Source organism: Gallinula chloropus (genome assembly GCF_964237585.1).
Source record: "Gallinula chloropus genome assembly, chromosome: 11".
NCBI lineage: Eukaryota > Metazoa > Chordata > Aves > Gruiformes > Rallidae > Gallinula > Gallinula chloropus.
Genome location: NC_140096.1, coordinates 20,919,536 through 20,933,881, shown reverse-complemented (window position 1 = coordinate 20,933,881; position 14,346 = coordinate 20,919,536). Strand labels below are relative to the sequence as shown.

At 40.7% G+C, this 14,346-nt stretch overlaps 1 protein-coding gene across 1 annotated transcript in view; it reads left to right on the top strand.

The window, feature by feature from the left end:
- Positions 1–3,107: 3,107 nt before the first annotated feature.
- Positions 3,108–14,346, top strand: part of THOC2 (THO complex subunit 2) — a 54,548-nt gene continuing 43,309 nt past the window's right edge. The window contains exons 1-4 of the mRNA XM_084269353.1: positions 3,108–3,171; positions 10,033–10,088; positions 12,700–12,791; positions 13,985–14,036. Coding sequence (XP_084125479.1) covers positions 3,110–3,171; positions 10,033–10,088; positions 12,700–12,791; positions 13,985–14,036 — 262 coding nt within the window. The 5' untranslated portion in view covers positions 3,108–3,109. The remainder of the gene's footprint in view (positions 3,172–10,032; positions 10,089–12,699; positions 12,792–13,984; positions 14,037–14,346) is intronic.

The following is a 14,346-nucleotide window of genomic DNA, read 5'->3' as shown; positions in this document are numbered from 1 at the left end:
TTTATGACACTGCATACTATATGCCTGAAATGTAGTTTTGGTCTAATTTAAAAACTGAGTACTGGAGGCAGAGAATCTGTGTTGTTCTTTATTACTCACGTCACTGCAGAGTTTAGTGGCTGTAACAGGTCCCTTTGTAGCAAGCAGCGTACATACAGATGAACAAAAACTTCCTGTACAGTATACAGCTTGCACAGAGACTGGCTGTGAATGAGAACTAAAAGAACACTTTTCCCTCACTTGCTCACATGGATATGCTGAAATTCTACTGACTTTATTTCTAACCTGGACTGTTTTCAAAGTAGTACACCACTTGTACAAAGCTGTACGTTTCTGGTAAACCTGGAGAAGACACCATGCCGCAGAGAAACCACAGCAGTGCCAGCACTGAAGTCCTAATTTTTCTAAAAAAATTTTAAAACTCTCAGTTTCAGTGTTATATTTGTGGAATTATTTACATTTGAATATAGGAGGAAGCATGTACCAGACTGAGAGGTGAAATAAAGACTTCTTAACATGCAAGAGGAATTTCTGGAAAGACTAAAACCACGTGCTTCCAGACCAGATGAAGTATTTAACTCATATATGCTGATTACCAACTGAAGGAAATTAAGAACAGCTTGGAGAGTCTCACAGAGATGAATAACATGCAATATAATGGGCACATGTATTAGGGATGATAATCAGAAGATGACATCCATATAGTTGTATGTCATAAGTGATTATATCAGTAATCAAGAGGATGTACCATCTGTGGAAAAATCACATTTCAAACATAGTACAATGTATCACTGATACTCTAATTTTCTATCAGGCTGTAATAGAATAAATAATGAGATGCAATCAGTTAAAAAAACAAGTACTTCCCAGTTTAGAGTTCAATACTGTAGCATATTCAATAAAGAATTACCTCACAGAGATGTTATATTACCATGGCCATGTGAAAAATGTCCAAGAAAGGTTAAGATTAATTATTTGAAGACAGTTTAAGCTTTTTGTAATAACTTTGACATAAAACCTTCCTCTTGTCATTTTCATTAACATAATTTACTGAATTTACTAAATGAATTTAATAAATAACACTTATTAAAATAACAAACTTGTCAAGGATAATGAAAGCTTTTTTCATTTTCAAAATATTGCCTAAACCACAATTGAAAAACAAAATTGATAATTCATTGGTAAAAATGCTGTGATAAAAGATGACCTGCTTTTTACTTTGAAGGATAAAACCTCTTGTGGTGCTTGACCCCCAAACAGCAGCTGAGTACCACAAGCTATTCACTGCCTCTCAGAGGAGAAACAGACAGAGCCTCTATGGGTTGGGATAAGGACAGCACACTGGCAAAATCACCATGAAAGGAAACAGCCCACCTAGATTACAGTTACACGCATTGATAACACAGAGCACCTTAGCAACCCAATCACCCCACATTACATGAGGCCCAACCTGTCACCACTACTACACTAAGACTACCCGAGAGGCCCCTAAAATCTCCCTTCCCCAACCAGCCCCTTTTATGGGGAAGTCATATCAGGCGGTGTGGAGAACAGCCAGGCTAACTTGGCTCACCTGGGCTGACTGCCTGGGGAGGTTAACTGTGACCTGGCCAGAACCAGGTCACCTCTTCATCTTGCAATGTGGTTCACAAGGGATTTTGAATTAGTTCATTGTCATGGATAGATGTCTCTGAATTTTGTTAGGATGACCTAACACGTGTGTGCACCCCCTCACTTTGCACTGTTTTGCTTAATGCTTAATGCAGAGCATGAATTAAACATAACCCAGAGGACTAGTTGAAGGCCACATGACCTTCAGGTGTACAACGTTCTGCAATCATGCCACCTTCTTTATTTCTCTTAAACACCTTAAATTCTGTTTTGGCATGTTAAGCATCTGTTGGTTAGTATTAACACTGGCTCTGCTGCTTCTGAGTTGGTTGCTCATGCATCTGGATGAAGCCATGTGCTACTTACACTGCTGTTCTATGGGCTGCTGTGAATAAAGGGGAAGAGGTTCCTTCCAGGGGAAGGCAAGGTCCAGAAAGAGTTGATGCAGTTTCTGCTTTGCAGATAGAGATGTGTTGGATCAACAGCAGACATGCACGTGCTCTCTGTTAACTGTGACTCGTAAATGAAGCCACAAGTTACACTCAGTTTTGCAGTGGTTTTGGGGCAACAGTGATGCAAAGTACCACAGGGCTTGGGGAAAGGGCAGAGCTTTAGCCTGATTACAGAATTCTCTTTTTTTTTTTAACCTCATCTTCACTTAAGAGGGAAGGTTTAGATTAGGTATTAGGGAGAAGTTTTTTATAGAGAGAGTGGTGAGGGGCTGGAACAGGCTGCCCAGAGAGGGGGTGGATGCCCTGTCCCCAGAGGTGTTCAAGGCCAGGTTGGATGGGGCCCTGGGCAGCCTTGTGTAGCTCCAGGCCTGGAGGTTGGTGTCCCTGCCTGTGGCAGGGGGGTTGGAGGTCTGTGACCCTTGGGGTCCCTCCAACCCAGACCATTCTATGATTCCATGATTCCCTTTCAATTGGCGATGCTGGAATCTCCATTCCAAGTTGAGACTTTCCAATTAACAGCTTGCGAGTGTTAACTGTCAACATCCTCCTGGCGAACTGCAACACGAGGAACGCCCTGTGTCTGACAGGCTAAACGGGCCTAGCTCGCCGGGGCCACCGCGCTGTGTCCCGGGCTACGTCTTTACAGGGCGCCCGTGTAACCATCGTGTGCAACGGCGGGGAAGCGAGCTGCCTGAGGAGCTCAGCCCCGGCTCGGGGCGCCAGCCCCCATCACAGGGACAAGCAGCTTCTCCCAATCAACCCGCACGCTGGGCTGACCCCGCTGGGGGTGATCGGAGCCTGGCCGGACGTGGGGGGGGCGATACCGGCAGCCTGAGGAGCCCCGCCACAGGCAGTTGCGAGGCCCTACCAGCCCTTCACGCGCTAGCGGCGGGGCGGGGCTAATGGACGCTACCGCGCAGGCGCAACGGGCGCCGTCTCCCACAGCATCGTGCGTCCGCGTCCCAGCGTGCCTTGCTGGTTATTACGTCCCCTCTGACCCGGGCCCGTCGCTTCACCATCCGGGCTCTCGGCGCCACACGGGGAAGATGGCGGCGGTGCTCCCTGCCGAGTGGATAAAGAACTGGGAGAAAGGGGGCAAGAATGAGTTGTGAGTGCGGGGTCTGGGCGCGGGAAGGCGATGGGGTGCTGCAGAGCGCCGGCCTGCGGGAGAGAGGGGCGGGGCCTCGGCCTCGCCGGCCGGGGGGGGAGACCGGTGGGGGGGCGGCGAAGAGGAGGGAGCGGGCGGGGAGGACGTTGCTCGGGGCTGCGTCCTTGCTGCTGGAGCTTGGGGACGAAACTCCCGTCGGGCGGAGGGCCTGGGCGGCCTTCCTGTCTGTCTCGGCCTCCTTGTGTCGGTCGCTAACGATCACCGCGAAAGCTCGCCCCCGGTAGCTGGGCCTAGCTCGCCAGGCGCCCGCGGCCCGAGCGCCCCCTTCCTGCCTCTGGGCCAGCTTTACCGGGCGTCGGGCTCCTCTTTAACCGCCCCCCCGGGGTAATACAGAGCCTGCGGTCTTACTGCCTCGATGGCTCCGCGGTGTTGACTCTTCCGGCAGAGGTCTCAGCCCTCGGTCCCACTTTTCTACCTATTCCGAGGTGGCTAGCGCTGATTTCTATGATTCCGGCATAGTAGGACCAGCTAGTCGTCCCTGTTCACCCTATAAAGTGATCTTTGTGTGCTAAGGGGGCTGGTTGCAGGTTCCCATATCAATCCAGGTGTGCTGGGAGCCTTCCCTTCAAGGGCCTTCTGCGTGTCTGTTTCAGGGATCTTAATTTGGCAGGTTCGCCACCGGTGCTGCCTGCTGTGTTTCAGGAGTGCACCAGTACAGGTGTTATGCATCTGTTTGTTAATGTTACCTTACTAGATCAGCTTGGCCAAGTGTGTCCTGCTCCTAACTGTATATTTTTTAATGCTCTTATTTTAATTCTTCAATTCATTTCTGCTTTTCTGTAGTAACTAAAACTCCAGTTTCAAATATGGGCCTTTAGGGGATCATGCTAAGAAACACTTCTTGAGATTCACTTCTTTATTTTCTTTTGTTGATTTATTTTTAAGAAGTTGTGCAGCTGTGGTACACGAAGGAAAATGTGGTGGGGTAAAGAGCAGAGGACATAAAGGCATCCTGCATGAAACAGTTACCTTCAGACCCTCCATTTTGTGGAGAAGGGCCCCCCAACGTTTACAGCCGTGTAATTTTTTGCCCTGAATAGCACTAGAACTGTTACTGCAAATGGAACATGTTTTGATGTGAATGATACAAACCCAGTGAAAACATCTGTACCTGCATTTCCAACAATAACAAAAGCATTCAGCAGCCCCCCCAATAATACTGATGTTTGCATTGCTTTTTTTAATCTGTTTAAGATTATATGGCAATAGCTGAATTTGGATCCAGCATGGCAACACTTATGCAATAAGCATGGTGCCCTTCTAATTGAACTTTAGTGTTTAGAATTTTTGTATCCATAACAAAAAAAATCTATAAATGTTTACCTGTATTTTTTTAAATGCCTGAATCACTGTAATGAAACAAAAAAGCTTTTTAGATACAGCATTATATACATTTGAATGCCCTTGCTAGGTTTTTTGTAAGGGATATTATTTTTCCCTGTATGATTATGTTTTTTGTAAATTACCCTGTTACAATCACTGAGGCTGTATGGAGCTTGGACCAGGACAGAGATGTCATAGTTGATCATATAATGGCAACTGCATTGTTTGCAATGAATTCGCAGAACATTTAGCTGCATAGGAGGCAAGTTAGCTTAGTTTTTGACCATGGTGAAAACCCATTGCAATTCTCCCTTGTCCCTATGGTAGTACTTCAAGCCCTGATGCCAAGAAAGTGTTAATTTGCTGTGGGACCGGTAAAACAAAATGACAGGCTGAGGTCCTGGGTTTACGGCATTTACACTTCATTTGGAACACTGTAAATGCAGCTCAGGCATGATTTAGAGAGTAGCATGTAAAAGAAGCCATATGTTTAAGAAGAAATGTAATTGTGTCTAGGTGTGAGTTGTAACTTTTTTTTTCAACAATAGCTTTATAAGCATGTGGAATATCTGAGTTTGTTTCCTCTGAGCAAAAGAATGTAGCTGTAGCCCAATTCTAGAGAACTTTTTAGGAAATCAGCTTTTTTTGGGAAATCTTCAGTGTGTAACTTTGTCTTTCTTTTTGCAGACTTTCTATCTCCTTTGCTGAAGGAAAATAAAATTCTGACAGTTTCTTAACAAAGTAAACCACACAAAATACTTTAAAATATTAAAGTAAAAAGGGAATAAATGTAACAATGCGACATATGCCCAGAAATGTAAATTAGGTCTAGGCCTAAGTCTGTGCCACAACTCCAGGCTCAGGTTTGTGGTTTAAAGTTAAGACATTGCATTATATTGATAAACAAGCTAGAGAAGTGGGGTGGGGAAGGATACTGCATAAGGACAAAACTGGTGATTCCAGCAAATAGAGGATTTGCAGAAATTTTCAACATCTCTTTTTTTTTTTTTTTGTTGTTGTTGTTTGGTTGGGACTAATAAACCCATGCATTAAGTCAGAGTACATCCAGCCTTTGTTTTGTTTTCTAAACAAAGTGGTGGGTTTATTCATAGGGACACAAACACCAACTTTGTTGAGAAGCAATGTTAAAGGAAAAGTTAGCAGAAATCATAATTAGCAGAAAGGAAAGATTAAGTCTTATTGGGGGAAAAAAATAATTGTTGGAGCATGAAATGGCTTCCATGATCTGACTAATATGTTGGCAGTTAGTAGTTACATAAGTCAACACAGAATTTTATGTTTTGAGGAATATGAAAATATATTGAGAGAAGTAAATAACTTGTTTTTATTCAGCATTTCAACTTGTACCGTACTTAATAGTGAATGCTTAAGATGATTGCTGTATGTTTTCTTCTGTCATCTTGAATGGCATGGTTGTGGTCTGCTTTACTTGAAAACATATAGGGTTTGTAATATTGCTGTAGTCTGTGGGAGATGCTGCTCTTGGGGCAGAGTGGGAGGGAGGGATTAGAAAAAAGTTTGGTTGTTGTAGAAAGTAAGCAATTACAAGTATGGTTTAGAGAAACCCAATAGGGAAATCCATTTTCAACTGGCTGTTTTTTTGTTTTTTTTTTTGTTATGTGAAAAAATAAAGAACTTTGGTTTTGCTGATGTGATCATTTTGTCAGGGTATAACAATAGTAACAAAAAAACAGAAGGTAAAGATTCTGTTTGTGTCAAAATGTTAATTAGCAAGACCTCATCATAAAGCTTAGGTAGCAGTTACCATTTACTTCCTAGAAATTGTTCAGAGGCCTTTTTCAAAAATGTTCATGCTTTTAATTTAATTTTAATTAGTGATGTGTAATAATATCTAATACAGTTGTGCTAATGTATATCATGTGGTAGTTTCAAGTGTTCTTACCTGCCAAAAACATAAATTATCAGGATGTGGCCATCTTATCTGCCACTTTTTATTTTGTTCAGACCCTTCTCTGTCTAAACACAATTTATGAAATTGTGTGCATTAGATTTGCTACTTCCAATATTGTAAAGAGATTGAGTTGGAATCTGTGACTGCTCGTTATGCTCATGGGTCTAGACCCCATGTGCAGCTGTTTGTGTGTACAGATCCTGCCCTTTGCAGTGAAGTTGTATTGTGAGGTGTAGTGTCTTTCCCAGTAAGATTCTGGTCAATGACTGCACAATATGGATGTCTATCATACACACACAATGGCACACACTTACTATTAGACTGATACCTGACCTTGGGTTAAACACATCAAGGACCCTTTAGTGGGGAAGTGGGGTTTTAATAATGTACTTGCCTGTCAGTCTGTGCGATACGTTAAGTGTCAGGATAAACTGAGGAAACTTGCATTCTGTGGACATGTAATTTTCAGACTGGATGGTTCAGGCTCTCCCAATGCACTTTTTGATTTACTTGCATGAGTGTCACAATGTTGAGTAAACAGACTGTTGGGGGAAAAAGAGTTTAGTTGTAGTTTTTCCATCTCCACTACAAAGTGTGACTGTTTGTACTTTATCTCAATTAGAGAACAACCCACATCAGTTAAATTATATATATACTTAAATGTTTGCAGGCACGTGCACTTTGTGGTAATTACTGCCACATACTATGTGTGGGAGTGTAACTGAGGATATAGGACATTGTGTATGAATTGGGAGGCTTAGGTTCTGTTACTGGCTCTGCCACACAAACTTGTTTGATAGGTGCTCAACACTACTTCAGAATTTGTTGTTTCAGTGAATCTAACCCATCTTAGTCCAAAACAAATTTAATTTTGAAACTTTGTTTTTCAGAAGTGATTCTGCATATATTTTTTTAAAAAAATTTTTTTTACTTTCTAGGTTATCCTTGTTTTTAATTGTATTTTAGGTTCATTGCACAGTTTTATCTTCAGATGACAGGATACTGATTTTAGTAGAGTAGGGAAGTTCTCCATCCTAAACTTGCAGCAATGAACAAAAAGATTAGAGTAGTAAGTTTTAAACAAACTCTTAACAGTCAACAGACAGTGTGGTTCTGTTGAACTGAAAAGTGGATGTGATAAATTTCCCTTGCTGTGGGCATTGTTTAAGTGGTGGTGTGGCTTTTTTCTGAGTTGATTAATTGTACTCATATTGATATTTTTTATTGCTGGGAATGCAAAAGTATTTTCACTCTAATTTACGATGCACTCAGTTGAGACCAGATGAACACATCTCACAGTTTGATGCTAGAAGGGGAGGGCTTCTGCTTTGTCTTCATTGACCAGGGCTTGCTACTTTGGTGTTCAGTTGACCTCCTGGCAAGCACCTTCAGTTTGTAAAGTTAGCAGAAGACTGGTGTTTTGACAGGATTGGTCAGTTTTCTGCCGGGATTGTCAACTTAGTTAACTGATTCAGCTAACATGGGAGATTTAACTCTGTGTCCAAGAAGGCAAGAAGTCTTGGTGAGTGTGTCCACTTCTGCAGCAGTACACCATTAAATCTGCTCAGCTGTGCTGCCTGGCAGCACCTTCAGAAAAGGTCATCCTCATTTGGAGGTAGAGTGTCTGTATGAAAGAATATAAGCACAATTCAGATACAAAGAATAATGCTAGTATCTGCTACCAGGATTTTCCCATGTGGACTCACTAAAATATTTTTTTGTAATTTAGTAATTCAGGGTTCTCTAATTACAAATATAAAGCAAGTTGTTTCACAGCCTGATCTTAGATAAGGTTTCTTGTTACACTGATTAAAACAGATTTGTGTGTGAAGATAATGTGAAGTTGTTAGTACTATTTTGCTGTTGCTGGTAAGGGAATGGGAAGAGGTTAAAACTTTTATTTTGTGTTAGGATGCACTTAAGGGAACTTTTCAGCCCAAACAGACAGGGTTACTGCTCATGTAACGTGATTGATGGTATCACCTTATGACATAGGGATCAAAGTGTGCATCTCAGTAGATAACTATTTGGAATCAGATGTTTTACTACACTAGTATTTGTATACAGAACATGGAAATGACTGCTTGTAGTGGAACTTCTTTTTTGTGGAGAAGCAATAATCAAAATTTAAGAAAATATAACTTAGATACAGACTTCAGGGACAACAGGGGAAAAATCAGTAGCTTATTTAAAAAAAAATCACTTCCATTACTGAAAAATAAATTAAACTACCTATTTCCATGCTTTGCTCTCCCTGTTTTGGTTATTTCCAAATATACTGCATTTTCTTTGACAGTGTTTAGAACATCTTAGCCATACCATTGTTCTTTGCTGAACTCTCGTGTCTCTGCTGGTTGCACTACATGTGAAACTGCCTCTTTTCCAGTTGTCCTTAAAGGGAGCATATACTTTGTATTTTCTAATTATTATTGGATTGCTGGAACAGCTGTTTACACCTGTTAGAGAGGTAATAAACTGCATAGAAGGAGTAATGGATTGCTGCAGAATCCCTTTTCACTGTTTATTTTTCATGTTAAGCTGCTGTAGTAACTGTACATACCTGCTTTGAGAACATGCTTAAAAAATGCTCTCATGAGAGATAGTAGTTTTGCCATCATAAGAATATGTGAAAATATGATGTAGTTCTGATGCTGTCTTTAGTTCCTGCACATGAAAGATTTCCTTTGGATGAAAAGTTTATGAAACTTTTGATTGAAAATTTGCGAGTGTGAAGAAAGTTCTGAAGATACTGGTGTCTGTTATAAGATGGCTAAATCGCTCCATTTTTTAAAATGCTGTTGCTTTTAAATGTGAAATGGCTTTGGAAGTTTCATGCTGGGGTGACTGGAGGAGAAGGAGAACCCTTGTAGCTTGGAAGTGTGTATTTCTAAGCTGTCACTGTAGTGGAGCAATCTGTTCTTGTAGCATTTATTTTGTAACACCTAAAACTTTCATTGAACAGCTTGTACAGTGTTCAGTGTACTTCTTGCATACGGCTAAATTGGCGGGGGGAGCCATTGGAGTGACTAAAGACTAACATGACAGCTCTTTGCATCCTATTGTGGAGTCTCTTAGTGACTAGAGTAGATAGAATTCTGTTTTACCATTGATAATCCATTGCATTAGGAAATTGTACACATAGTTTAATGTTAAAATTTTATACAGAGTTTGAAAATTATCGCAGTCGTAGTATTTTGATGAGGAACATCTCCTTGTTAGTTAACAACTGTAGGTTAATGCTGTCATTTCCACACTTTTCACATACTAAAACTGCCTACTTTTCTCACTTTTCTATGTGTAATGTTATGAAGACTGTTTTTTAATGTATATGATGTATGTAATAAAGTCTGTTGGGTCTGTTGTATATCTTTGTGTAACTTCTGTGAATTAGTATTTACTATATGAAAATTAAGATGTAGTAAACCAGTTAAGCTGCCAAATTAAAGTTATTTTAGCCAGAACAAAACCAGACCCCCAAAATAGTTGTTCTTGTATGCTAATAGCTATTTTTGTTTGATAACTTTTCAATATTTCTTTTATTTCAGTGTGCAACTATGTCGCAGTCTCTGTGAAAATAAAAGCCATGATATGGGTTTCAGAGGTAAGCAATGTTTGGTTTTGATTGTTTTTATTGCATTTTAAAAAGTCTGGAAACAGTTGATGATGGTACCTCTGCATGTATCTTGGAACATTCCTGTATGATGACCATTAATGCATGTTATAGGCAACTATCATAACTAGTACGGCTCTGCAAACATCTACAACTAGGCTTGTCTTCAGGCATCCAGGTGAGAGACTCCTTAGACATCAGTAAGTGGTGTGCTGTAGAAAATGGAATTCTAGTATATCACAGGCTTATGGAGGTGGGTCAGATTTGGCAGTGTACCCGTGTAACTTTCTTCACAGTGTCAGTAGCCACCTGCAGAGGCATGTTTGAGGCTATGCTTATGGCTGGTTGGGCTCACTGTAAGTTAGAGCTGCTTACTGCATCATCACGCTGTCCTCTTGAATTGGCCTTCAAAATAGTAGAGCTATTTTTTACATAGAATTGGAGACTAAACCACTCCTGCTACATTCAAGTCTTTAGCGGTTAATGTTCTCTTCCAGAAATTCTCTGATAGATAAAATTAACCTGCCCATTTAAGAAAATAAATCTGCAGACATGGTCTGCAGTCACTAAGTTATTGAGTACTTGGTGTAAGTCATCAAGATCTATAACTTGTATCCCCATTGTGAATATTGCTTATGTGAGCAAACCATGTGATACAAGTGCAAGGTGAAAACATGAAGTTTTACTATTTTTCATATTCTAAAAAGTATAGCAATATTGGGGAGTATTATTTAAGACCAGTTCCTTAACATGTATACCATAGCTGTTTTTGCAACTGTGGTGGTTTAGCCCTGGCTGGAGGCCAGACGCCCACCAAAGTCAGTCTATTACTCCTCTTCTTAGTTGGACAGGGGAGAAAATAATATATCTGAAGAGGCTCAGGAGTCAAAATAAGGACAGGGAGAGATCATCCTGTCATTGAATGACATGGGCAAAACAGACTCAACACAGAGTGAAGAAAGAGAACTATCTAATTTATTACACTGCACTACAAAGAACAGTGAAACCGGAGTCAGGAGCATGACCAGATCTTAAAACAAATGCAGATCTTAAAACACTTTTCCCCCACCACTGCCTTCTTAGCAGACTTTAGTCAGGGTTTTGCTCCCTTTTTCCTCCTGCTCGCAGCACAGGGGGGCAGGGACTGGGGAAAATGGGGTTCTCTGTTACTTCTTCATGAGCTGTTTTCCTCTTCCAGATCTTAAAACACCTCTAACCTCCCCCCTGCTCCCTTCTTAGCAGACTTCACTCATGATTTCACTCCCTTCTTCCCCTCTATTGCAGCACAGGGGCACAGGGATTGGGAGATGGGGGCTTTGGTCAGTCCCTTGCAAGTTGGTTTCCTTCTCAGCTGGGGAGGGGACACATTCATTCCACACCCTCCCCCTGCTGGTCCATGGGGTCCCACCCACGGGAGACAGTTCTCCATGAACTTCTCCATCGTGAGTCTTTTCCCACAGGGCTTTATCTCTTCCATCAGCTGCCCCACCGCGCATCACTGCTGTGGTGGGCAGTAATAAATCACAGTGTCTCTCATTCTCAGTCCTCCACAGGGTTATAAGCCTCCCCCAGCCAACCTGTTCTCATGCACAACTCTCTCTTGCTCATCTCAGTGTGTCTGGTTCTCCTCATGGCTGCAAGTGCTGGCAGGGGTTGTTGCAATGTAGGGTCACAGTGTCTTCTCTATGTCTCCACCTGCTCCTGCTTTACCATGGGTTTCTCCCTGGGCTGCAGGGGCATCTTTCTCTCCGGCACCTGGGCCGCCTCCTTCCCAGCCCTTTCCCGGCCTTGGTGTCTGCACAGCTCGGTACATCTTCTCACTCCCTTCTCCGGTGGCAAAATGCAGCTGCTGCTGGGTTGTTTTCTCCTGTATGTGATTCTCAGAGGCGCTGTGACCATCTCTCAGGCCGCAACTTTTGGCCTTGAATTGCTCATTTATAGTTAGGCTGGCAGAAACCTGTAACTGCTGCTTACAAAAACCATCTCAGCAGCACAGCTACGCAAAACTGCAACAGCAACCACCATGTTTAACACTGCAAGTTGGTCCTCAAATGCAGCACCTCTTTTTAAGATAAGCTTTTGTAAAAGGTTACTCTTCAGTTATGGGAGAGTTACCTTAGGAAATAAAATACCACTTAAGCATTTTTTCGCCAGTTAAATTTTACCTTCTGTTGGAGAAGTGGTTTTTGAAAGCATGTCTGTGATGAGATATGGTTAAGGAAAAAGTACTAGTATTATTTCTGTGTATTATATTTTTTATATATGCGTGTATAATACTATATTTATGTGAATTCTAGATTAATGTCTTTTGTTAGACCAACTGCCAAGACTCAAGTTATGTGCAGGACTGTTGTTTTCCATCCCTTTTTACTAAACTCTCTAGGGAAAGTGGATCATCTCTTTACTATCTGCTTGTGTGAAGTCTTTGATATTGATGCTCAAATTTCATTTATGAGTAGTTATTCTCCTCATTGCTAAGATAAGCATGCCTTCTTTACTTTACAGGGTGTATTAAGTCCACAACATTATTGTAGACATTGGTTTAAATGATAAAAGAACATATTAGGTAATTCTTGGTTAAACATCTGGTTTCTTTCAGCAGATACCCAACAGGCTTTGTATGGGCTTGCATACCATGTTGTCAGAGGAAACTTAAAGCATGACCAAGCCTCTAATGTTCTTGGTGAAGTCATAGTAAGTATACATTTGTAATAGTTGTATACTTCCTAAATTTTTAGTTATAAAAGCCTGAATGAGAATCAAGCAAGACAATATTGAACAGACTTGTTTTTCCCATGTCAGAAAAGTCATTCTTGTCAAGTCCTTTTTCTTCATTTGTGTATGCTTGAAATACATGAGTAGTCTGTCAGTTTTGTTTATTTCTCTTCTTTTTGTGGTAAGAAATATATTACTCATTTTAGCACAAGTTTAAAAAAGAAATCATTTTTTAAGGATGTATGGAGACTGAAGTTTTTAATAAATGCTAAAAATAGATTTCACTTGCTTATGTAGCATGTCTGTAATGCCACCTACTGGTTTTTAGAAATTATATCTTTCTTGAGTAACTGTGTGTCTGCCATTTTACTATTGAGATGTCTCATAACTGCCTTTAAAATAATGCATTAGGCTTAATTTCTGGTTGACAAAGGTTTTTCTTAAAATGCTTTGAATAGAAGCAACAGGGAAAAGAGTACTTTCCTCTAAACTTTTAAGGTTACCAAATGTTCCTGTTCCTTAAAAAACCCAACAACAAACCAAACCAAAACCCACCACTTAATTTTTAGAAAAGGTTTACATTTATTTATTTATTATTCTTTATAAGTTCTTAGATTGCTGTTTTGACATGTATAGAACACTAAGAAAAACACCTCTGTTCTAGGATAACCTCTTTAGGGTTTTGAACTTCTGCATTGGGTTTGAGAGAGGTCAATGCTGAAGTGTACCTTGCTGTTGGGGTAGTGTGTGATAATGGTTGAGCTTTAGTTACTGTAGGGGATTGTAATTTGTTTGTGGCACCCAAGGAAGTGGTTCACTGGCTGGGGCAATGCTGCTCTTCAGACTGGGAGTTCCGTTGTACTGGCAAAAGGGAGGTAGTAACCAGAGGGTTTTGTCCCTGGCCACTAGATACTCTCTGAAATCACAGTGAAATGCTATCTTACTTCATTGCATATCAATAATTAGTACAGCTCTTATGTTAGATGTTCGTCAATAATTGAGCCTCTTCATTATTTATTAGCTTGAATTATTCAATTATTAATATAGCCAGTAATATGAGCCGACATTATTAATCTGAACTTTATAATCTGGTGTTTTATGTAATAGTGTATTTTCTAAGTGTACATATTGGAATTTCTGTATTCACTAGATGTGATACTTGTTCTTTTTAGGAATTCCGGGAAGACATGCCTTCCATCCTAGCTGATGTATTCTGCATATTAGGTAAGTTGGGTTCCCTTCCTTTCAACATTATGACAATTTGAAGAAGTATATGCTTTGTGCCTTCTTGACTGCTTCAGTGTTAAATTTCATTAACTCTGTAAAGCATGACTTCACAAAATGTGTGGTGGTTCTTCCTCAATGTATCTGTATCTCATTTGTTAATGTCTTTTCATTTTGTTTGTTCTGTTACAGTTTCCAGAAGTTTACCTATTAAAGGTGGTGGAAATTGATCTGCCAAGAATAGAGGAGCTAGCTTCTAAGAAAGTTGGATGTTAGTTAATGGAATCAGTGGCTTAGTGTTGTTATAATT